Source organism: Mytilus edulis, chromosome 9 (assembly GCF_963676685.1).
Source record: "Mytilus edulis chromosome 9, xbMytEdul2.2, whole genome shotgun sequence".
NCBI lineage: Eukaryota > Metazoa > Mollusca > Bivalvia > Mytilida > Mytilidae > Mytilus > Mytilus edulis.
The window spans coordinates 2,610,014-2,636,207 of NC_092352.1; the positions used below are offsets into that span (position 1 = coordinate 2,610,014).

Here is a 26,194-nt window from a genome sequence, read left to right on the forward strand (position 1 = left end):
CATTGACAACAAACATACCACATCATCTACTTTATATAAGTATTGTATAATTTACAACGTATTTTGGTGATCTTGCAAAATGATCGTAATCCCGAAAATCGTAAACATATTTTCTTATCTTAAAAGGGTGCAAGAAGGGTTCCATTAACAGGCCAATAAATAAGATTACAGTTAATTTAAAAAAAAAATAAAAATATAGGGGTATTTTTTCTCTCATAATAACAGTAAACAGATTCACAACAATGTCAATTTCAAGAAAGCAGACAACAGTTAATTAGCCAATAACAGTACAGCATCAATGATCTTGAATATATGCCACTTTTAACTAAAATATAAAGGCACAGAACCAGGACATAGGAGCACAGAACCAGGACCGTTTTTCTTATCACCAGCACAGCATCAGGACAATTCCGTTTAACGAACTTGCACGACTTTTGCAATATAATATTGTTGTAATATACTTTGCATAGTACTTATGACGCATCAGAGAAAAATTAAGCAACAAAACAGTCGTTTTATTGCCGTTCTGATACAATGTAAACAAACCCACCAGCACAAAATCAGGACCCACCAGCACCTGACAGGACCAAATCACCAGCACAGAACGTTCTCTCGCAGGACAACCATACCCACCGTGTGTTCACTAAAACCAGTTTTTGACGGAAATGCATCGAACTCGTGAGTTGTCTATTACTGAAAGCTAGTTCAAAACTATTTTTCGCTTTTTTGTTGTAGCAAATAAAGCAGTTGAGTTAAATAAAAACTATTTCTAACAAACTGGGTCCAAGTTTTTAAAGCAATTTCTTATAAAAATCTAAGATATTATAGCTCAATTTTGAACAAAAAATAATTAAAGGGAGATACATCTTGTATATGTATCATACGGAGATGCATCTTGTATATGTATCATACGGAGATGCAGCTATCAAGGACACCTCTCGTATAGAGTTATTGTTTGGTTTATACTGTTTTATACATATGTTATCTAGTCAATGCTTTACAAAGACGGTCATAAAATTAAACGACCTCATTCAAATCAGACGTTAGAGTGTTTTTATCTAAACACAGACTAACAGACTCTAGATAACCAAGATAAAACTGGGAATCTGTGTTGTGATTTAAATTTTTAGGAAAAACAAGTATTCACCATGAAGCATACGATTAAGAAGACTTATAAAAGTTAATAAGTGAAAAGAAACATAAAGAATTATAACAAACATATAAATTCGCAGTACACCTGCGTGACAGTGTACACATTTTAATAAAACAATAAAAGCATCATGTAAACATGCGGAAGTTTAGTACATATATGTCAGTTATCTAGCCAATTCATGGCGTATCGTTACTGTTAAAAAAAAGATTAAAAAGTAAAGAAGGATGAGCAAAGAATCAATTTAATTTGTTAGTAATTATTAAAAAAAAAAGCTGTCTTTTTCATAATAATAGCATATTCTAACGTCTCTAACCAAAATCATATTTTTTCTCTCTAAAAATGCAACTACATGTATGCGTTCTTTAAATATTGCATATTAATATTCAAATTTTGGTCAAAAATTCTATAGCATTAACAAATCTTATGAGTTGGTGTTAAAATATTTACTTTCAAGTCTTAGTCTTAGTACAACTGACAAATGAAGTATATTATGATGACTCGGGGGGGTCATTATTTCCGATCTAAATTATATTTACATTTTGTACCATAAAAATGACAATATTTAACTTAAACAGAGATAAACATCGTAAGAAGTTGTGTCCACTTAAATGTACAAGTATACACTAGATAAAGGTCATGAGGGAAAGTTGTGGGCAGACAGTAACATAGCATTGTAGTCAGACAATGTTACACCTTAAACAGGTAATTATATACCTGTAATCTGTGACGTAAACTGGTGTTTTACCTTTCAAATAATTGCATGTTTATTGCAGAAAAACTTTTCGTGATGAGGGATGTTTTGGTGCGGAACATAACATAACTTTAGATTTCGATTTCATTGTTTGAATAAGGCGGAATTTTATATTTGTGAGGAAATAATTTTACTTCGACAATTAAATAATAAAGCAAGGTCAGTATGTCAATTATATTTGTCACGGTAACATTAACTTTACATTTATTACCAATTAAGGTACTTTATATATTTTATATATAAAGAATACAACAATATACGAGGAACTGACTGGAGTATAACATTCTGCTGTGCGCAATACTATGAATATATGAAAGTTTGAATATTATTTAGAAAAAAGATGTCAAAAATTGTTGAATATAAGGACCAAAAAAAAAAAAGAATAGAAAAGACTTGACCAAGAACATGAAGAATAGAGAAAAAATTACCAAGAAATTAGATTAAAGAATAGAGAATATTTGGGTTCTAAAACATATAATAAAAGAATAAAAGATGTGAGCTAAAAAAATATAGAATACAGATATGAAGGTTTCCAAAGCCAGACCCTCATAAATAAGAGTTTTATTTGTTTTTTCATGAACCCCATATAATTCAGTAGTTGAAACATATTCTATTATTGCATATGACAAATGACAAATTAATTAAACACATCATGTTTTACAAATTGGTAACGTCTTCTCTCCAAAAAATACATCAATAAAACAGAAAGGAACATTACATATATCTGACATTAACAAACCATTTATAATAACGTGGGTCCATGTAGTTCAATACATAACGAATTTATCAATCTGAAGACATTTAATGGCCCGAAATTGTTGTAAACTTTTCCACTAGAATTACCTCTGACATATTGTAAATTTTGACAAAGTGCAAAAATATGCAAGTCTTTTAAATGAACGACCTTGTGTAGCATGTAGATTTACAGAAATTACTTTTATAAACCTGATTATTTCAAAATTCTTTTAACGTTCATCTTAATTGTTTGACATGCCAGTATATGTGTGCACCATCCTTGCTGTATAATGCTTTTTGTTACTGCCATTCAAAAAACAATACTTTGTTGCAATGACATAAGGATGTTTTTTGTTAATATACATGTACATGGCGTAATACAAACTGATATATAAAAATTATATAATATATGAAAGTCTTTAATATAAGGTTGATATATCATGCATCCCTAAAATCTGTGATAAACAATAATGATGATTGTGTTGTTGAAGTAATCATATAATACATATACCAGTGGCGGATCCAGGGGGGGGGGGGGGGGGGGGTTCCGGGGGTGCGTACCCCCCTTTATTTTTGCCGATCAATGCATTTGTATCGGGACATATGTTTTGCATCCCCCCTTTGCCCTGGGTGCCCTGGGTTAGCACCCCCCCCCCCCCCCTTTCGAAAATTCCTGCATCCGCCCCTGTATACTGTAGTTGACTCATACTTTACAGTTGACAAATATAAAGGGGAAATGCATTCGGTGTTAAACAGTAATTCAAGAGAACACTTATAGTCCGTATACTGCTCAAAATACAGAATCGAAATGCACAATCATTTTGTTTTGCGTAAAATAAAAAAATGATTGATTTACAATGTTTAAACAGAATTTTTGAAACCATGTAAAATTGTTTACTTTCTGAAAACTCTGTATTAAACGTTGTTAAATTCATAAACGGTACTAATGTTAATGCACCATTGGTATATACTGTCTCTCCAGTGAGGCTCGAGTGCAAACTATTTGATGTTAAAGAATGGTTAAATCTAAAAAGAACCTAAAATTTTGACAATGCAAAGTTTTCTAGGTTGTTCATATGTCAGAATGTCAGATTTGTACCTACAGGCTCATTCATATTAATACGATAAAGATAATTGTATATCTAAATCATAAATATTAACCAAGATAGGAAAAAGGTGTCATATCGAAATCTGAATAATTGTTTGTTTCATGGACTTTATTCATTTTACCACGCACAGGGCCAAAATAAATATTTCAATTACTAAACAGTGGTGACAATACCTCCCCCAAAAGAAAGAAAAAAAAAAAAAAAAAAAACAACTTTTCTATACATGTATTCCATCCAAGTCAAAATTTGTAAAAGTAAACCATCATAGGTCAAAGAACGGTTTCAACACAGAGCCTAGATTCATACCGAACAGCAAGCCCTAAAGGGCCCTAAAATAACTAGTTCAAAATGATTTAAACGGGAAAACCAACGGTTTAATCTATATAAAAAAAGAAACGACAACTACTAAACATCAGAATCCTTGGTATGGAACCGTATGCTAAAAAATAATATAGATCCATACACTTATATTTATGTTAGCCCGTTATTACTTAACTGCTACGACAATAACCCCTTCACTAAATACCAATCCTCCTAATTTGGTATGGAACCATGCATGTGCTAAAATTTCATACACTTATACTTAAGTTATTGTTTTATAGTTCATATGTGTCAGTACATGTATTTACACACACTGTTTAATACAAATGGTATGACGTAAAATTAATGAATATTAAAACAATTATTTGTAATGAGTGTGCCACAAAAGTTATAATAAAGAGATACACGTCAAAAATGAAATATGTTGTTGTTGAACAGTTTTTTCTTTCTCAATAAATAAATAAACCTAACTGGTGATAAGTTTGATATATTTTGTGTTCCATGTTTGATTAGTGAATGGTTATGTGTACGTTTAAGGAGGGAAAGTGATTCATTTCCACTTCCGCTCCTTAAAACAACACTGCATATTAAGATTCACCAAGATAACGATCTTACAATGCATTAACTAGATTAAACAAACTACCCTAAATTCGATGTTTATAAATCCGTTTCTATTTCTGCAATCACACGTGAGCAAAAGAAACAGTTCAGTGTGGTGTTTATCTGATACATGTAAGTTGTTGAATTTTGAACTCGTTAGGTTCGGTTTACAAACGGTGGATAGGGTAAGCATTCTCTGACAAAGTTGTCCATTCTTATTGTAAGTTTTTAATTGTGTTATCCATTCGTTTGATGTGTTTGAGCTTTCGATTTTGTCATTTGCTTGGGGACTTTTCGTTTAGAATTTTCCTCGGAGTTAGGTATATTTATTATTTAACTTTTTTCTAAATCAAAACAAAAATTGGTCAATAGGAAAGTATGCTCATCTCGCATGTTTTAACGTCAAAACCGAATGTATAGTGTACTTTAGTAACCTCTCACCATGATGAACATGGGAACTTAGAACTACGTCATTTGGTTACTTGCAGCAAGTGCTGTCTCATTTGGCAATTATACCAAAGCTTCTTATTCTTATATGTGAACTATATTTATATTATAGTTGTCGTTTGTTAATGTAGTTTATACATATTTTTCGTTTCTCGTTTTTTTTTATATAGATTAGACCATTGGTTTTCCCGTTTTACACTTGTAATTTTGGGGCCCTTTATAGCTTGTTTGGTGTGAGCCAAGCCTCCGCGTTGAAGGCCGTACCTTGACCTATAATGATTTACTTTTTAAAATTGTTATTTGGATAGGGAGTTGTCTCATTGGCACTCATACCACCTCTTACTATACCTATAAATCAAAATAATCGGACCACAACTTTAATATTAACTAACTTTAACCAAAACTTTAGATTAGGAATGGACGATCAGACGGACGGACTCGCAGATAGAGATAAAAACCCATACTATCATAAAACATATGGAATAGATATGGAATTTTGTTTTAAAACTTTCCCGATATTGTATGATATTAACCGAACACTTTTTCACCCAATGTGAGGTCATATCACAGATTTTTATTAGATTTTGCAGTAAAATTTTATTTTCTGAAATATAATAAAATGAATTCTTCTTTCTATTAACATAGATATAAACACAACGTAAAAATATTGTAAAGTCCTCAATACATCCGATTCCCAACTAAATATTGTTCTTTAAAATTGATGTTCAGCTAGGTAAATTAACTTTCGATTGGTTTGACTTTGATGATGTAGCCCATGCAAGTAGTTTTAATTGCAATAAAGTAATGTAGGCGATTTTTCATGTTGCGGTTCTAGTAATTGTCCTTGATATACACTTTATTTGAAGTAAGAATCTTACGGTCTCGGGGAATCTATGACCATAAAACCTCGTCAAAATATGGACATTTAACGTAAAATAAAAGACGAATAATGTCATTATCAATAAGTTTAACTTTTCCTTTGAATCGGTGGGAATGATAAATCATCTCATTTATACATGACTGAATAAAGGAAGTTCTTTCATTTTTTTAAACGTATTTTTTTATCGATAATAGATAAAAACGATTTATTTATTATAGTATGTTTACAGGTCACGTTAAATTTAACTTCACCAAGAAGAAATTTGATTTTGTTTTGCTGGTCTATCATTTTCAAAAGAAACTGGTGATTTATGTTTCCATAAAATACTGATATAAACTCATATTTGACAAAACGCCAAACGTAAAAAGGAAATATTTGTGTCAAACGAATGCTGTATATAAATATAGAGCTTAATGTTATATTTGTGTCTGTCCCATCCAAATACTTTGTACTTAAAATAAGGAAATAACGTTGTGTTCAACAGACATGTATCCAAATATGGTCTTGTTTTCTTTCTTATGTATTTATTCATTTGTTTATTTTACTTTCATAAATCTCTAAATTCAACGATTGGTATTTTTTCAAACAATAATTATACAAGGAAGCTAATATAATGTTTAAAACGAACTTTTTTGAAAGTCTTTGTCTCTGATTGTAAGACTTTTCGTTTTATAATGGTTACAATTATCACACTATTTCCGTTTTCCTTTTTTCCTAACGACAATGTTTAGATGTTTGAGGAAGACGAGGTCAATGCAGACTAGGACAGTTATTAAAATATCATAATCGAATTTCATTTCTTTAAGTTATTTACAAAAGTTAATAATGCTTACTAATACATAATATTAAAGCGAAAATGTTTTTTCGAAAATACCATCGTTTTTTAAATATTTTCAATGGCATTTTTAGAAATACATTTCTTTATTTCAGTTTTTCATGCATATTGCGATACTAGGAATAGACCACTTTCGAGTTCATCCGTCACCGGAAAAAACTCGTCAATTATGTTCGCCTTTATGACGTCATTTACAAGATAGAGGGGCTCGCCTGTATCCCTGCACTATTAACGTTCACCAAGCGTCTTAGTGATTGTCGTTGTGCAGGATAAACTAGAAATAGTAGTTGTTCTGTAGGTACTTAATGACTATTCCCTAATGACAGCAGTGCTGATTGTCAATTTTGAGAATTCAATTTGCCGAATAATTCGTACAATATAGAATTATAGTTTTCCAACCACTAGCTCAACATTAGAATGGAAGTGACGACGACCCTAAACGCACAAATGACGTTCACTAAAACCAGAGTTTTTGACGGAAATGCATCGAACTCGAAAGTTGTTTATTGAATGAGTCCCAAAAGGTGCACAAATTGACTCTAATTAAAAAGTAACAAATACAGATATGAAACAACAGTATCTTAAACATCACAAGAATTCAAAACATTTCAATCGTTGTTTGTCACTTGAAAGTATGAAGAAAGATGTTATTTTGATCTGTTAGTGCTAATACTCTTAGGTTAAATCAAAGATGCAAAAACTTTGGGTCTGTTTGATTCACTTGTCAATCGTGACTATCATCATCCTTTGCACATCAACGTTCCAAATCCTTTCTATATGACGACCTGTTAATTTCGTCTTTTTCGTGATAGGCTATGCTGTGTCTTCTGTACTATTTTATGTCTGTTTGTCTTTTTATTTTTAGCCATGGTGTTGTCACTTTATTTTCCATCTATGAGTTTGGCTGTTCTTCTGGTATCTTTCGTTCCCTTGTGTTAAGTGATGACTTTTTTCGTCAGTGCATACTCCCCAGTCATTTTGATATGAGATAGAAGACATTGCTGTTGTTCTAGATAGATAAAGAGAGAGATTGGAATGTGTGCATGTAAAGTTGTTAAATAAAACATTGTATGTCTGTTCCACTATTGGCTTTCCGGCCCATTTGTTGGATTTGTTTGTCTTTGTGTCTATGTTTATTTTACGAAAGAGTCGACCGGCTTGGGTGGATGTTGTGGTCGTTTTTTTTTTTTTTTTTTTTTTTTTTTTAATTTTTGACAATTCCTGTTTTCATTTTTAAATGTTTTAACAATTTGTTTTCATTTGAGACGAAGAAGACAAACATATATATGTATTGTTACACCTACTACATTAATTTGAGACTCTCATTATTTCTGTTGAAGTGAGACAGGCAGTGTCGGTAAACGGTTAACATCACCTCTCGTAATATTTAAAAGTTTATACATTAGTAAGGTAAGACACATCATCGTCAGATGAACTCAGCAATTTCAGTAAACATACATAATTTTACAAGCTTAGATCCTTTAATGTGAAAGCGACCATATAATTGTGGCGTATTGATTTCAGTTGTTCGTTGGAGGAGTTGTAAAATTTGCCTTCGTTGGTGAAATGAGAAAATATCAATAGGAAAGAGTAAAATGTAACCAACCAACGTAGACGTTAATGTTAGTGAAAGTGGGTATAGGAAAAAGTGAGAAAATAACGTTGGCACTATTTTTTTATACCTCGATACGAGTGAGGGATATGTTGTTTTAACTCTGGTCGTCGATTAGTTACATATATTGTATGTGGAGACAACTTTATATGTCTGTTTTACTTGCATCTGTTTTTTTTGCCTTGAGCAAATAAAATATAGTTAAATTAAAAAACTAAATCGGTCCGTCCCCTTAGTTTTTGTCAAAATTCAAAATGTCAAAACTACTATCAAATCTGATTTCCAACCGAAATTTGGTAAGCATGGTGCTTATTTTCGTTCATTATTTTGTGTGTAAATTCGGCCCTTAGTTTTTTTGTTTGAATTGTTTAACATTTGACCTTTCGGGGCCTTTTATAGCTGACTATGTGGTATCGGGATTTGTTCATTGTTGACACATATTTGTTAATTACTGTGTCATTTTGGTATCGTGTGGAAAGTTTTGATCAGAAATCATATCCCATCTTGTTTTTATATTCTACGCAAAAATGCTGATTTATTTACTTAATCAAAATTTTCCTATGAGGAACTACGAATTCGAGCTTTCTGAAATTTGGTATCACCATGATATGTTGTGTGATGCATATGCAAATCCATTACCATCAATTTCCTGCTTACTAAATAGCGGGGCTATTAATAGTGAGAAATATACCACAATGCATCTTGCTTATTATAGAGAGAGTCGGTAGATACAAAAAGGATCTTCAAACTCAAAAGTCTATGGCATACAGACAACGCCATGACAAAAACGCGTAAAATCAATATTTTGTAAATCTTCTTATGTGATTAAAATGATATGAAAAACTATAAGGGACTCGCAGTTTGTTGTGTCATGTGTACTAAAGTTTGTCTGTTTGTCTTTTTCCTTCTTAGCCATGGCGTTGTCAGTTTATTTCGATTTATGAGTTTGACTGTCCCTCTGGTATCTTTCGTCCCTCTTTAAATGCATTAGAATACAAAAGTGTATGTTGAAATAACAACAACATTAGATCAGTTCTAATGATGAATCAGAGGTCTGTTATTTAGATTAAATGTTTACTTCCGTATATAATTATCTATTGTAAATAATTGAAGTTAGTATATACTGAACTATCTAAGATTTAAAATAAATAAATGCAATTTTTTACAAGGTGAACCCATAAAACCCAAACAATTATCGAAAAAAGATGATCAACGCTGAAGTCATTGTTGAACTCACGAAGCGTTATGTTTAGTGCCCCTTATTAACATTGTATGTGATCACTTTTGTGTGTGTTATTCAATGGTTTAGTTAAGAGCTTGTAACTTAATCTATCTTATATGGCTTTGTATTTTTAAAGGTATGGTAGTTTTCAATTTGAAGTTGTCGGACTTACCATTGACTATTTCTTTTTTTTCTAATTTTCCTCCTATAGCAACAATGTCGTTCACATTGCCCATCACCAAATAAGTTCATTTAGTTTGTCTGATTTTGTCCTTTTGTTATATTTTGCCTTTGTTTTTATTCTTGCAGTTTTCTTAATATAACACTGTCAAATCTTTGTCTACCGTTTAATCGTGCATTGTATATGTTTTAAAAAAAAATCACATGACACTAAAAAAACTTCCTTGATAAAAATCCTTTGTACCAGTATAACCTGTTCGGTTAATTAGTATATTTAGTCATTCAGATCTGGATGGAATTTGCTCTCATGTTGTCATTGTTCTTCCTCGGGCTGTGTTTCCGAATCACAAACAGGAGGTAAATATTGTAAAACATATATATCTAGAGAATAGGTATGAAAAATATTGAATTTATCCAATTTCATGTGATAGTTTTTAAACGGAGTGAAAACTAGTTTGTTGTAATGTGAGGAACAGACAGTTAAATCTAAACCTTTATTTTTCCTGTGCTCTATTCTATGAAGTCACGACAAGACAAGAGAATTTTATTTTATTCTTCAAAAACACTGTATATTTTATAAGTATAAATTAGAAAGAAATAAATAATAATGCATAGTACCATAATACATGAGCATTATGTTATTAGCATGGAAAAACAGATAGCCAAACTGTATTGCTAACCAGGAACTCCGAAGACCAGCTAGTGAATTCATAATCTTTATAATTTCGTTCGTCACCTGATTCTTGACATTGACATAATATCTATCTAAATCTTTTACAAAGTTAAAATAATATATGATTATCAGTTCTAAATCTACAAAATACAAACCTACATGTATCTCTATCTTGTAAAATATTATAATACTATCAATGCAATTCAAGTGGATCTCCCGGAGAGGTATATACTTAAAGAAATGCCATGATATAAAAATTGAAAGTTTACAATAGGGAAAATAAATTGGTTTTTTTTTTGCTTTACATACTTAACTGCAGACACATGATTTGTGAAAGATTACTAGAAAATAGTCTTACAAGTATGTAAAACGGCAATACATTATTTGTACTATCTAGTCGGTGCAATACATTATTTGTACTATCTAGTCGGTGCAATACATTATTTGTACTATCTAGTCGGTGCAATATATTATTTGTGCTATCTAGTCGGTGCTAATGAAACCCATACAAATAATTTGTCACTGAGATACATGTAGAGTTTTCCAAAGTAAAATATTATTGTTATAGATAAAATAAATATAAAATAATAAAAAAAAAACGAAATGCAGTGGAAATAATATTTAAAGTAAGACAGTTACAAAAGCTCTAAAAATAAAAGATGATTGAATGGGTTACCGTCGTGTTTAGTTACGGAGATTGGAAAAAAAGATTATTTACAAATTATCTTGAGGTTACGTCACGAGTTTGTGTTTATCTATTGTGTGGTCAAATCTATGTTACATTAATTACTGCACATGTTACGTTGTGTGATTACTGATTAAATATGTAAACTGTAAAACATAGGATATGGTAGTTTTGGAGGTTTTCAAACAAAGTTTTTTACCTTCTAAGGATGTGTTTGTAATTAATCACTGTTGCGTGACAAACCTTCCTGCAAAGAAATCATCTAATGATAAGGTATGATGAAACATCTGCATTTTAACAATGTGGTTAGTCAACTTTATCATGAAAGTATAAGATATATAATACTAAGTACTAGATATATAAAACTTCCATGCTCTCACATTACATTCTTTTTCTTTTTATAACACAGAATTTCGCTTTAAATGTGTCATAATGATACAATATCTTGATCGAGTTTACGTATACAGTATTTTTAAACTCGATTTAGATAAAAAAAAAAAAAAAAAAAAAAAAAAAATAGATATAAATGTAAAATATGTAAAGCCTTAAAATATACCACACGAACAAGTCTTCGGAGAAAGGAGTATTTTTGAAATGATTATTCTGACCTGGTAAAAACTGAAACAAATTAACCGAACTTGGCCGAAATATGATGATTATGAAAATTTAGCCTTTCAAAATGCAGGAAATAATTGTTAACGAAAATAAGTGATATTTACGGAAGCGTATTAGCGCCACACATTTTTTTTTAATTTTTCATCCTATGTTTGCGTTGTAACGCAAACCTTTGCGTTATAACTCAAATATCTTGATTTCAATTATTCATTAAGTTTTGTATACATGTCCGTCTGTCATTCATTTCGGATGTGATTTACTAGTAGATAAAAAATAAAAACATACATACAAGGCCAAATCATTATAATAAATATGCATAGGAATATTGAAATATACTTGAAGTGCAATTATACATAAATTAAGACTGATTTGTCCATCAGAAAAGTATATAATTTAACAAGAAAATAGATATAGTATAGTATATAGTATATAGTCATATTTTAAATTGAAATATCAAAAAAATTGTCATATAATTGTGAAACCTCCAAGTCAAATAGATAAAATGATCTTTCTGCTTTAAAATGAATTATTAATAAGGAAACTTGCTTTTTAAATCTCAGAATATGAGATAGATTCTTTGATAGAAAGTCATTGAATTTTCATTTCAATATAATGAAATATTTTTAAGATGCTTGGGTAGAAATTTGAATAGAGAGAACATAATTTTATTAATAAAACATCTTCATTTTATACATTTATTGCCAAACGGTAGCTTGTTTGAATCTAACCTACTTTACACAGTTCTCAAACGAGAGCTTACTTTGGAAGTATATTTATATATTCGGTTATAGCTTTATTATCAGGGTTGATTTTTTTTCTTCGATATAACCTCAATTTAATCAATTTTCTTTGTAATATATATACTAGTAGTAACATGGATATCTTTTTTGGGGGCCTTTATAGTTTGTTGTTCAGTGTGAGCCAATGCTCCGTGTTGAAGACCGTACTTTGGCCTATGATGGTTTTCTTTTACGAATAGTGACTTAGATGGAGAGTTTTATTATTGGCAATCATACCACATCTTCTTATATTATTCTGCTCATTATTAGTCAATGATATGATCTAATTATTCAAGCATTTTTTTTGGCAATGACTACAAAGGTGATACATTTTAATATATACAGCCTCCTCCATTAATAACTACTGTTTCCTTTGAATCTTAAATACGAAATAATGTTTGCGTTAAGGTTTGCGTTTGTTTGCGTTAACGCAAACATAGGAAGAAAAAATAAAATAAAAAATGTGTGGCGCTAATACGCTTCCGTAGATATTTGCAAAAGGTGGAATGAATAATTCCTGAGAAAAATAAGTGCTCATGCGCGTTAAAAGTGACTGCAGTAATTCTATTCTAATCTGAAAGAAAACTCTTTTGAATGTGATAATTAAATGTGAAATATAACTGTATTATACTGGACAAACTTTTGCCTGACAAACAGGGAGTTGGCTTACTTTTTTGTATTAGATGTAGTCTTCTCATATCAGAGGCAACAGCCTCAAAGACACGAAACGGCAACATCAGATTTTCTAGGCAGTAATGAATTATTTATTTTATCTTTTCTCTTTTCTTAAAAGAGCAATAAGTTTTAATAACACAGGAATAGTGTCAACTCGAATTTTTCAGACCCAGCGACACTCTCAACATATGTTTTGTAGTAATGGATTTGAAAATAAATGTAAATAGCGTCTTATGTTCTGTCATCAAGTTGATACTTTGTCGCTACTTTTGTATGCTGTTATAAATACTCGACTAGATTGTCTTTTTCTGGTGTTTCATTTCCAAAAACTTATTTTTTTCATGATAAATGGTACTTCTATGCAAATATAAATATAAGGATTATTTGTCTCTACAATCTAGAAAACAATATATCCAGTACTGCATTAATTTATACTCATATTACAGTAAATGAAGTTGTAAATTTGAAAAATAGAAAGTTTATAATATAGTGACTTTGATTGTTTTCTCTCTTTTCCAGATGACGAGGAACATTTTAGTTGTGTTGCTGTTACTACTTGTAAATGATGGTAAGATGATTGTGTTAGGTATTAATTCAAATGTCTAAATTTACTACAAAATCTACTTTCAGATATGTACTTTTTGTTGTGAGGGTATGCCATGTTTGGTCTGTGTGTTCGTTAGGTATTTCTCCTGTATACGAACTGATGAATAACAGAATTTTGTAGTAAATTTAGACATTTGAATAAATACCTTCATTCTTTTTAATTCTGTGTTTTAATTCATCTTTCCTATATGTAATGATGTTCTTTGGCAGGGTTTGGACACAACAATGATGCAAACTCACAATTCTTAATATGGCGCATCAAATTATATTTTCAATTTCTACCGAAGAAAGTTGTAGAAAAGCAAGTGATGATCAAACAAAAATCTAGCTAGCCAAACCTCTCACTTGTATGACAGTCGCATCAAATTCCATTATATTGACAACGATGCGTGAACAAAACAAACAGAAATTATAGGCAAAAATGTCAGAAATAGCGGTACAGTAGTCAACATTGTGTTATAATCTTCATCACTATAGAACAAACAAATATGTAATAAAAACATATTTCTTTTCAGTTAAGTCAGGTTCCTATAAAAGAGTGTGTTACTTTACAAACTGGGCCCAATATCGGGACGGAATAGGAAAGTATATGGCTAGTGATGTAGATCCAGATCTCTGTACTCATGTAGTCTATGCCTTCGCTAAAGTCACAGGAAACAGTATCGAACCGTACGAATGGAATGATATCAATGAGTGGGGTAAGTTTATTAGAAAATTTGATAGAATATATTTTAAAATTGACAACACAGATTAGTGAATTTAGGAGTTTTATCTAGTTTTTTTTCTTTTTCTTATATTTGACCTATATTATACTTATTCATAAGTTCAAAATAAATAAATATTTGTTTAATACGTTAAAATGTAGCAGTATCTTTTTAGACAATACACAAGAATATATTTGTTTACCTAAGGGAACTAAATATTTAATATTCAAATAATATTTTTCTGTATATTTTTTGTATGATATTTTTTTTTGGGGGGGGAGATAAATTTTTCCTGTAAATTTTATTGAGCAGTCTTTTGTTAACAATGTTATTTTTATCTTTAATTTGTGTCAATAGCCAAAGGTCAGTATGAAATGATCCGTGATGTACGGATTAAAAACCCTGCCTTAAAGATATTGTTAGCTATCGGGGGATGGAATCATGGAAGTGAACCTTTCACCAAGGTGGTAGCTAACCAACCAAATATAGATGCATTTGCTACAAACTCAATGACATTCCTCAGGGCTAATGGTTTCGATGGTCTAGATCTTGACTGGGAATATCCTGCCAACAGAGGAAGTCCGCCTGAAGATAAAAAGAGGTTCTCTCAGCTAGTGAAGGTCAGTTGATAATTCAAATAGTTGGAAAATATCGATAAATGATGACTTGTGTAGACAAATTATCAAAATGTATAAAGGAATGAATGAATTGTGTACCTAAAATATTGTAAAATCTAATAAAAATATGGTAAAATTGACAATAAGATAACTCTCCACAAGAGACAAATTACGTAAAAGTAGAATATATAGGTCACGTATATTTTTTTATAAAGATGTCATTTAATAAATGTTCTAAAAAAATGACAAGGAATGTTGAAACGTAATAGAGACAAAAGAATATTCATGTAATAGTTTAAGTTTTGCACAATAAAATATGACCACGACCTACAAGCTTGTGAAAATATGTAAAATTTTAAAATAAATAATTAGAGAAACTTATCCTTCTCAAAACTTTCATTTCAAGTAACAACTCTAATAGATTAAGAAATCTTACAAGAAAATAATGTCCAGGAAGCATATATATGATATATAATATAGTATACATCTATGGTTTTATATTTCAGACATTACGTACAAAATATAACAATGAAGTGTTAACTGCCGGTCGATCACGTCTTCTGTTGACAGCCGCTGTGGCCGCCGGTCAATCCACAATTGAAAGTGCTTATGAAATAAACATAATAGCACAGTAAGTATCGTAATATAACGTCTCTAGTTGGACCTCAAAATAGTTATCAATTTCACTTGTAGCAAAAAGTAAAATAAAACAAATACTGAACTCCGAGGAAAATTCAAAAGGGAAAATTCAAAAGGGAAAGTCCCTAATCAAATGGCAAAATTAAAAGATAAAACACACCACACAACCACTGTCATATTCCTGACTTGGTACAGGCACCTGATTTTATAGCTAGCTAAACCTTTCACTTGTATGACACAGTATGTAATTTCATTATGTTGACGATGTGTGAACAAAATAGACATAATATATAGGTAAAATTGTCAAATAGGGGTACATCAGTCATCACCGTGTCACAATCTCCAATAAAAAAAAAATTATATTTTACAAAGAAGCACAAAAAGCATATATCAATTTAAACAATCACGTTCATTGTATACTTATTTTTGGATTTTATTTAAGTATGTTTATATCAACCCATACAGGTTTGAAATATTTTAAGTCATCGAAAGGCTAGATTAGATATAAACTCTGGTGTAGAATCGCAGCAATAAGTTTTCAATTAATTTCATCAATTGAGAGGAAGTAAAGTAGTATCAATATCGAGTTATTATTTTTATAAACGTAGAAACCCCCTCATTTTATCAGTCCGTAAATAACACATGAAAAGAATGGACAACAAAAAGTATCTGAACAATATGTCGAACAGAAATTATTTTTCATTTAAAACTCAAAAGAAAAGTCCAAACACACGAAAAGAAAGCATTGATAGGTTTAACACAATTTATTCTTCCATAACCTTGATTCAATTTTTATATTGGTACAGTAAATAAACCGATTTCCATGCTTAATTGATTACTAACAAGGATCATAAACAACAACGATAATAATTATTTGTGGGACAGGAAAGGCTTTTTACGAAAATAAGTTTACGATTTACTATTATAGTATACGAGTTAGTGTTGTTATTTCAATGTTATATTTAACATTGCCATAAAAGCGGGAGGTTTGACATGCCACAAAACCAGGTTCAACCCAATATTTTATTCTTAAAATGACCTGTACCAAGTCAGGAAAATGGCCATTGTTATATTATAGTTCGTTTCTGTGTATGTTACCTTTAGAATGTTGTGTTTTTGCTGTGTTGTAGTTCTCCTCTTATATTTGATGCGTTTCCCAGTTTTAGTTTGTAACCCGGATTTGTTTTTTTCTCAATCGATTTGTGAGTTTCGAACAGCGGTATACTACTATTGCCTTTATTTAATATCCGACAGAGACAAAATGATGTGACTAACTATGGGGCACCTACTGAACGTTAAAGATGCGTAAAGAAGCAACACCATAGAATAAGCACAAGAGTCATGCTTCATTTTGATTGAAGAACGTCAATTTTACTGCACGGGATGTAAACATACGCAGCCACATCATTTCAGAATAAGGAATACAAACCGATGCTCATGTTTGGAGATTGTCACCCACGTGTAAGAACAATTGCATGATCTCTGTAAGGGGTCGATCGGTTGTCAGTTGCAATTTACTATTTACACTTATTTTAAGATAGAAGTATACATTTCTTTCCTTTATCCTGGTCAATTCACTATTCCCATTCTGTTTAGTGCTAGTTTGTGTTCTGGTCCTTAATTCATGCGAACCAATATTCACTGAACGGTAAGCCAACACTAATCAATCAATTGAAGTCTTGTAAAATAAAATGTTGACCATCCTCTTGTTAATGACGCTGTTTTCTTTTGCAGACATTTAGATTTCATAAATCTCATGGCATACGATCTGTTTAGTGATTATAACACCGTTACACAACATAACAGTCCATTATACAAATCAATGGCTCCTAACGAAGCCTTTAATGTTGTAAGTATGTAGTAAAGTGACACAGAAGCCTTTTATGTAGAAAGTATATTATATTTAAATTTATGCCCACCAATTGGTCCTAATAAAGTCTTTAGTATTGTAAATAAATAAAAGAAGATGTGGTATGGTTGTCAATCAGACAACTCTCCACATGAAACCAAATTACATATAAATTAACAACTATAGGTCACCGTACGGCCTTCAACAATGTACAAAGCCTTTACCGCATAGTCCGCTATAAAAGGCCTCGAATTGACAATGTAAGCATATTATTGCCATATACACATTAAAGCAAATATATTGCACATTACAGTTATATTTAGCAAAGACGATATCGTATTATCAGTGTATTAACTGGTGTTGAAGACATATACAGAGGAATAAACAGTGTAAACAATTTCAATTACACAAATCATGAAGAAAACATTAACATTCGGTATATATATGTGGAAGGCACACGAAAATGTGGCTTTTACATTTGAAAATTATGTGTGATGTTTGAATAGGACTTAAACATTATGTTTAATTGCGGAAAGCTTGTTGTAATAAAGTATTTCAAATGACACTGTGCATATATGCTAATATTAATATATTTTTTTTTAAAGGACTTTGCAATAAAAATGTGGTTGAATGGAGGTACACCTAAACAAAAACTGATACTGGGTATGGCATTTTATGGAAGATCTTATAGGTTACGTAACACAGCAGAGACAGGACTGAATGCTCCCACCAAGGGACAGGGTACAGCAGGAAGATACACAAAAGAAAATGGATTCTTATCATATTACGAGGTATAAGGCATTAAAAAATTAATTATGACGAATTATTATAATCCAATGATTTTAATTGAAATCCTATTTGATCCTACTTTCCCTTAGAAAGACGACTTTAGAATAGCTACACTTGAATGTAGATTACAGGTTTATTACGATTGAAAGCATACACTACTTTTTGTTAATGAGTATTGTACATTAATTTTTGTATTATTCTATGTTTTATTCTAGTATCTTTGATTGTCAATACTGTCAACACTAATCAACATTTCTATTGTAACAGATTTGTTCTAATATAAGAAATAAGAGCTGGACAGAAGGGTGGTTGGACGATCAAAAAGTCCCATATGCCTACAAAGGTGACCAATGGGTTGGCTACGACAATGCTAAAAGTATTGAGATTAAGGTAAGCTGGTGGTGGCAAATTAGACATAAAACTATGTAGTATCCGGTATTTCATAATCAATGTACAATACACGTTGTCCTATAAACTAGCAATTTCATACGTCCAGGATCATACATAATCCTTCTGTGCATGATACACATTGTATAGTGAAAAAATGTCGCCCTCATTTTTTATCGGTGCTAGAATCAGTATACAGCAACCAATTAATTACATGCTCTTGACGTGAAACAAACACTTACTAAGTGTGGCGGGGGGGGGGGGGGGGGGGGGAGTGGGCGGACATTTTAGCGGGCGCCTAACTATTACTCATGGTTGTAGATTTCCAACAAAAGTATAGTGATACCAGATCTAAATACTGACCTCCTTATTGAAAACTCGCAAGCTTCCCATTAAAATGAATTCCTTCCTTGTAATCATAATCTTGTCCTTGAAGAAAGAGCACATGTTCTTTGCATTATTTTGTGTTGCTTATTGCTTTTGACAGCAGATGAATACTCGCAATATTTCATAATTATAACGTCACGAAACGTGTACGGTAACAATCATACCAACTGACGTTTTCCAATATCTTTACATTACAGGCAAAATACGTTATAGACAATGGGTTAGGCGGTGGTATGACATGGGCATTAGATCTTGACGATTTCCATGGACTATGTGGGCAAGGCAAAAACCCTTTAATGATGACTATGAAGAATGTTTTTAATGGCGCTCCTATTCCAACGTTTGGACCAACGAATGCTCCAGGACCTAGACAAACGAATGCCCCAGACAAAGGATCGATTTCTACAGGTACCTCTCGTTTAACTTCTAACAATAATAATGCTCCAATCAGAGGGAACCAGGCTATATTGACCGATTCTACAACACCAAGATCTGGAGTTAACGGCCCTGTTGTGTCAGGTAAAACAAAACAAAAAAATAAAGAAAATAGCATGAACATTCAAATCAAAATTAGAAAAAATAACTATATTGCTAGCACCACATGTTGTCAATTATTTGCACTAATTATCGTTTCTATAGCAACTGTTATAATGATTGGTAAAGCACTATACAATGATTCAAGACAAATGAGACCAAACTAACATGTATCATGATATAATCCAATTTCGCCGTAACTGTAAAATTAGGTTAAAATTTTAAAAAGTACTAATGTGTGATTGCAATTGTTCTATAGCAAAATGGACAAATATTGAATATTATGAGCTATACAGAAAATAATATAATTAATTGTCTAAATTGACGATAAAATTTGTATTCGAGGTTATATTGATTATTTTAACATCAAAATTGATTCACTTAGCTGGTTAGGTTTGTCGGGAAAATGAGGAAATGTGAATCTCAGAATTTTCTAGAGGGTTTTACTGTCATTGAAATAATATACATACAGTTACGAATTTCATTTCCAGAAATTAGCAGCAAGTGGTAATATTGATATTATTTACAAACTAACATTTAACTTACCCAATTAATGTAAAATAGATTCGGAACAACATGCAGACATGCTAAATATTTTGGTACTTCATTTATCAGTACAAAATATGGCAAAAAACAAGCAGTGAATGAGGGAAAAGGAATTATATATATATACAGAATGGTGATGCAGCATCTATTAAAGGTGGTGCTTTGTGTACATGTTTTTGTCATGTTTGTAATTATTGTGTATGTTTTTAAATGTCTTGTGAGCAGCCACTTCTAAGCAAACCTTGGTTCGTTCAATTTGGGGTTTCAAAAAAATGAGTTTAGATTTTAAAAATGTAGCCTTCACTTCCCGACACTAGAAAAACAATCATTAGCCTTAGAAGTTTCTCTAAGAACATGTGATAATAAAATTTCCTTATTTTCTGAGTCTCTTCCATATGAAAAACAGAATATGTGATTTCAATTATCTTATTTTTGAAAATGCAAACATTTTTTGTTCGATATCAATCTTCAACTTTAACTTCATATCAATGTCTCCCACTATACATTATAATTTTGGGTTGGAATATACTGGTGAAAGTTTGATAATGATGGACTTTTGCCGATAGGTTTTCTTGGCGAATTTTTGTATATTTCTTTCAAATTTTTGTTTTGAATACTGTAATCTTCTTTAAACCGTTTTTCTTCAGTTTATTAGATCTTTAATAATTCTAAGGGCGTTGTTACTCAATTGTATTTACCCTTATGAGGATTGAAGAGATAATTGTTTGTGAAATAAGAATAGATATACGTGTTTGTGTTATGTTTATACTGCATTACGCATACAATGAGAAGCGCATGGCATTTGGGCTTAATTCAGAGATACAAAACATTGGAGTCAAAAGAAATAAGAAGATGTGGTATGAGTTCCAATAAGACAACTCTCTATCACATTCACAATTTGAAAGAGTAAACAAACATCAACATTGAGCCTCGGCTCATACTTACCAGCAAGCTATAGAGGGCACCAACAGGACTAGTGTTAAACAATTTAAACAGAAAAACCAATGGTTTAATCTATAATATAAAAAAAACGATAAACGAGAAGCACTTATCAACCATATCTACATTGTACAAATGATAACCACTGAACAACAGACCGGTACAAGCATGTCAAGTATATAATTTTGCGAATCAAATCCTTTCTAACAACCAAACTTGACTTTCCAAAACACTTTTTCTGTATATCTTAATCGATCTGTTTTATACCTGCACATGATACTTATTTCCGAGCAATTTTTACTGCATATACACTGTCTGGCTAAGGAGAAATGGTATATAAAACAAAAACATGTGATTAAACGTAATCTTATAGTAAATATAGAATATTAATATATAACGATAAAAATGTAGTTATTTTACTTGTTGTTAACCTGTAAACTAGGGATTAGTTAAATTATCGAATCAATTATCATAAGTATATATATTTCAAATTGATGTTAATTACTATGTTTCAGTTTTATGTTACAACTTCACCATTATTTTGTAGGGTTACATGGTGATTGTCCATATAGTGACGGATTGGCAGCGAAAATTATACTGGGACTTCTAATGGCCATATCTTTAATAATCAATATAATTTTAGTGTTATATATTCTTAGACTCAAAGGTTATGAAATAAACCCATTGTATATAATACGCGGTGATAAATCATCAGAAAAGAAGAAATCAGATTTTTCTAGCATTCCACCACCAAGTGTTCAAACAGTTAATATGCATATAGACGATGCGGGATTTAAAAAAGATTCTGGACCAGTTTATTTTAACGATCGGCCCGAGCCAATGAAATTTCTTCCAAGTGTTAACCATGTGCATGGCAACGTCAGTCGTTTCGATGCTTTTAACAAACCACCGCCAAATACACCACCACCTAGATTTCCACCTCCTCATTCGAATCCGGTGAATAATAGTGCTTCATCACCTGACGTTCTTCTACAAAATAACACAAGACACATCAGTGCTAGTGCTGGATCAAATGACATCCTTAGACAAAGACAGTCACATGTTACTTTACATGAAAACCCTTCATTAGAAAGTGAAGATTACGGCTTTGAACAAAGGAATAGTAACTACAATAACTTCGATGCAGTTGAACCGCCGAATTATAAGGCAGTCATATCTAAGTCTGGAAAACTAGGTACCTCAACCAATGTATAACGACAGTGTATTTGTCGAATCATTAACATATTCATGTATAACACATGGACTGGTACTATATTTATAACTATGTTCATGTATAACACATGGACTGGTACTATATTTATAACTATGTTTTTTTTTATTGTAACTAAAAATATAAATTTCTTAAAACAGTGATCAGACTATCTTATCATGTTGACCTTATACACTGACAAACCACAGTCTTGTTTTTTTTTTTGGTAGGCTTTTTTTTTTTTTAATTTTAATTATTTAAGTTATACATTTCATGTTTAAATGCTAAGTGCATAATACCATGTGAAGTTATTAAGGTTCGTTATGTTTGTGTTCGTTATCTTTCGGTTGTAAACTCTCACACCTTCTATAAACTCATTTCACTTATTTAATTTTATTACTTTTGTTTTTTTCTTACTTTTCAAAAGTTGTCTGGAGTAAATGCGTTCCTTATGTAAGTTATTGTTTAGAAATATTGTTCACTCGACAATAACACATTTCATCTAAAACTGTGTTTTGGTAATGCATATTTTGTAATTGATTTCATTTTATTCATTTTAACAGCTTTAGCTTCTTCTTTTTTTACATTTCATCGGTGCTAACATATCATTTAACACATGTTCAGTATCCAAAGGATGTGTGCGTTACATAAGTGGTCCATAACAATGAATTCATCGTTCAAAACAAATTACTATTATCCAACGATATAATTTTGAGATAACTAATTAATTTACCATAGGATTTTTACAATAACGTACTACAATAGCCATTGAACGAATTTAGGAACACCTCTCTTTACATAAATTATTTTCTTTCCATTTATTTTTCCAAAACATGCACAACACCTCATATATTGATTGTAGACATATTTTTTTTAATTTTCTTTAGACTTTTATGTGTAATAAAACACGTTTTAAAAACTTGTAACACACATTGCAATGTTCCAGAATGTATTTAGATATTTTCCTGTTTGTTATACAATATTAAAGTTATGTTTATTAGTTCTACTTGTTATATGTCAAACCAATGCATTAAATGTTTTCTACAAAACCGTAACTTTTCTTAAACCGCCTTACAGTTACATGCTCTTATGATGATAATTACTAAAACTGAGTCAATCGCATGAACTCTAAATGAGGGAGAATTGGTGTTCCTACAGGGATGACGTCTCTTGATATACATGTTCATAATTTGACTGTCTATTGGAAATAGGACACACGATTTAACTGATATCTTAAATCTAAAAGTTGCGAAAAAAAGTCGCTAATGACATCATCAAATTATATTGAAATGAAAGAACTTTGCAAGATGCTTCTTTTATAATTGACATTGAGAAGATTCTCTATGAATTATGCTTGAGATGATTCTCTATGAATTATGCTTGAGATGATTCTCTATGAATTATGCTTGAGATGATTCTCTATGAATTATGCTTGAGATTAGTATCAAAATAGTGATACACAATAAGTTTCCATTGGAATACCGAAATATATGATGAAATATCAATCCATCAATCTAAACAAATATGTTGGTGATCAAAAGTCTTTTGTGTATTTGTTGTGAGAATTGATGTGGATCTATACTGAGAAAGATTATTCACTACATAAAAGATGGAATTCATAACAACATTGTCCGTATTCACATCTGTGATTAACGTCAGATTGACGAAAAGGGGGCACAACTCTATGGAACTTGAGAACAAAGTATTATAGTACTACTCGTTGTATAATGTTACATTCAGGAATTATATTGAAAAATATATCTGTTCCCGGGCAACTGGTTATGTTCATGTTTTGTTAATAGACTGCATGGCCTACAAACGTATCAAATAGATAAAGGCAACAGAAGTATACTGCTGTCCTAAAGTCATAAATCTGAATACTAAAGTTCAACAAATACAAACGCCACATACATAGAAACGAACAATTTGATCAATAATAGTTATTCCCTGAGGACATGGTGTGTTAGTCTAAGATCATCCCGATGTCCGAAGGCCAGAGGGTGATCTTACAAAAAAACGCTCTTCAAGACAAATTAAAAAGGGGGAGTCAATAAAAAATGACAAAATAAAACGATATCGTTAAACACAACAGACTTTAATAATCCTGACTAGGTACTGACATTTTCTAAATAAAAATTGAATTAGATTGAAACTATTTTGTACCATGTCAGGAATATGACAGTTGTTATCCATTCGTTTGATGTGTTCGAGCTTTAGCTTGTTTATTTTGAGTGTGGATTTTTCGTTTTGAATATTCCTCAGAGTTTCTTTTTTATTTTGTGATTTATATTTTTTGTAGCTTACTTCGCCTCACTCTTATATACCAGTTGTTAATAGGTGACCATTGACAAAATTGGATGGGTACCCGAAAAGACATAATAGTTTTAAGTGACAATGATTTGAATTCATCAGCCAAAACTGTGTCAAAATGCAGCACAGACATATAACACAACTGACAACAAATTCAACAACACAACTGATAACAAATTCAGACAAACAGACACATTGTTCGAACAAAGACACTGCAGCTGGCATGTCAGTCCTTTGTTAATTTATACATCGTTATTTTGAATAGTTTCTTTTGTTACCTATTCTGGCTTCGGACTCGGACTTATATTAGACTGAGTTTTACTGTGCGTATTGCTGTGTGTTGGTTTTTCTACATTGGCTAGAGGTATAAAAGAAGGGTTGAGATAAAAAAAAAAAAAAAAAAAAAACAACAATAAAAACACGTGTAACCCCGCTACATTCTGTACATGTCCCAAGTCAGTAGCCCCTGTCCTTTGTAAGTCTTGTATGATTTTTAATTTTAGTTCATTTATATATTGCGGAGTTTAGTATGACGTTCATTATCACTGAACGAGTACACATTTTTGTTTGGGGTCCAGCTGAAGCACGCCTCCGGGTGCGAGATGTTTTCGCTGCATTGAAGACTAATTGGTGGCTTTTGGCTGTTTCCTGTTCTTTGTTCGAGTTGTTGTTTCCTTGACACATTCCCCATTTCCATTCTCAATTGTACCAACACTAAAGGTGTAGTAGATAGTTAATTGAAAATGAAACAAAAGAAAGGTGCGTTGTAAACATATTGTATATAGTATGTTCACTGTCTCGATAGATTCAAAAAAAGTAAATAGAAATGCAAATTATTGTTGGCACTGAGATTACCGCATACACATATTAGTTTAAACGATTGGGAAACAAGTTTTTCAACTTATATAAATCCCTTTCCACCTTGCAGGTGCGAGTGCTGCCTCGTACCGGCATTAGCCTGCTCTTATTCGATATCTACAAGGGTGTCTTTAACGTGCAAGAGATATGGCTCTCTCTTAACACGCGTCAGCCATTTATCGTTCCCTTCCGACGGACTATCATCGTTTTCTCAAGAACATACTCGCAATTCGAGTAGAATGTCTTGTACTGATGCGGAGGAAGTTTTATATGTAGTTTCTTTTATATACAATTTATTTTAAAGTTGATATTATATATATATATTATTTGGACCCAATCAGAAAAGTTTGGATTGTTAATGGAAAGAAAATCATCAATACACCTGTATGTTAAATCAAATAATCTTGCTTCTTTATATTCTTGTTTTTACAAGTGACTACAGGAAATCCGACACATATATAAGTATGAAACAGTCCGCCAGGAATACTGAATGTGATTCAAAATTCTACATCCAAATTCAATAAACATGTCGTCAAAAGTACAAACT

At 31.4% G+C, this 26,194-nt stretch overlaps 1 protein-coding gene across 12 annotated transcripts; it reads left to right on the forward strand.

The window, feature by feature from the left end:
- The first annotated feature begins 1,681 nt into the window (after window positions 1-1,681).
- On the forward strand, window positions 1,682-23,528 carry LOC139487473 (acidic mammalian chitinase-like). Of its 12 annotated transcripts, none has more exons than XM_071272302.1 (11): window positions 11,324-11,476; window positions 13,792-13,840; window positions 14,394-14,576; window positions 14,940-15,202; window positions 15,706-15,830; window positions 17,573-17,687; window positions 18,293-18,478; window positions 18,744-18,866; window positions 19,448-19,769; window positions 20,276-20,291; window positions 21,817-21,964. In XM_071272302.1, the coding sequence occupies exons 1-11, from the start codon at window positions 11,366-11,368 to the stop codon at window positions 21,827-21,829; spliced, it is 1,506 nt and encodes a 501-aa protein (XP_071128403.1). In that variant the 5' UTR covers window positions 11,324-11,365; the 3' UTR covers window positions 21,830-21,964. The 12 variants fall into 12 exon arrangements, with proteins under 12 accessions (XP_071128393.1, XP_071128401.1, XP_071128398.1 ...); XM_071272303.1 differs by having other exon boundaries at window positions 19,448-19,658; XM_071272292.1 differs by lacking the exons at window positions 11,324-11,476; window positions 20,276-20,291 and adding an exon at window positions 1,682-1,855 and having other exon boundaries at window positions 21,817-23,528.
- The last annotated feature ends 2,666 nt before the right edge of the window (window positions 23,529-26,194 follow it).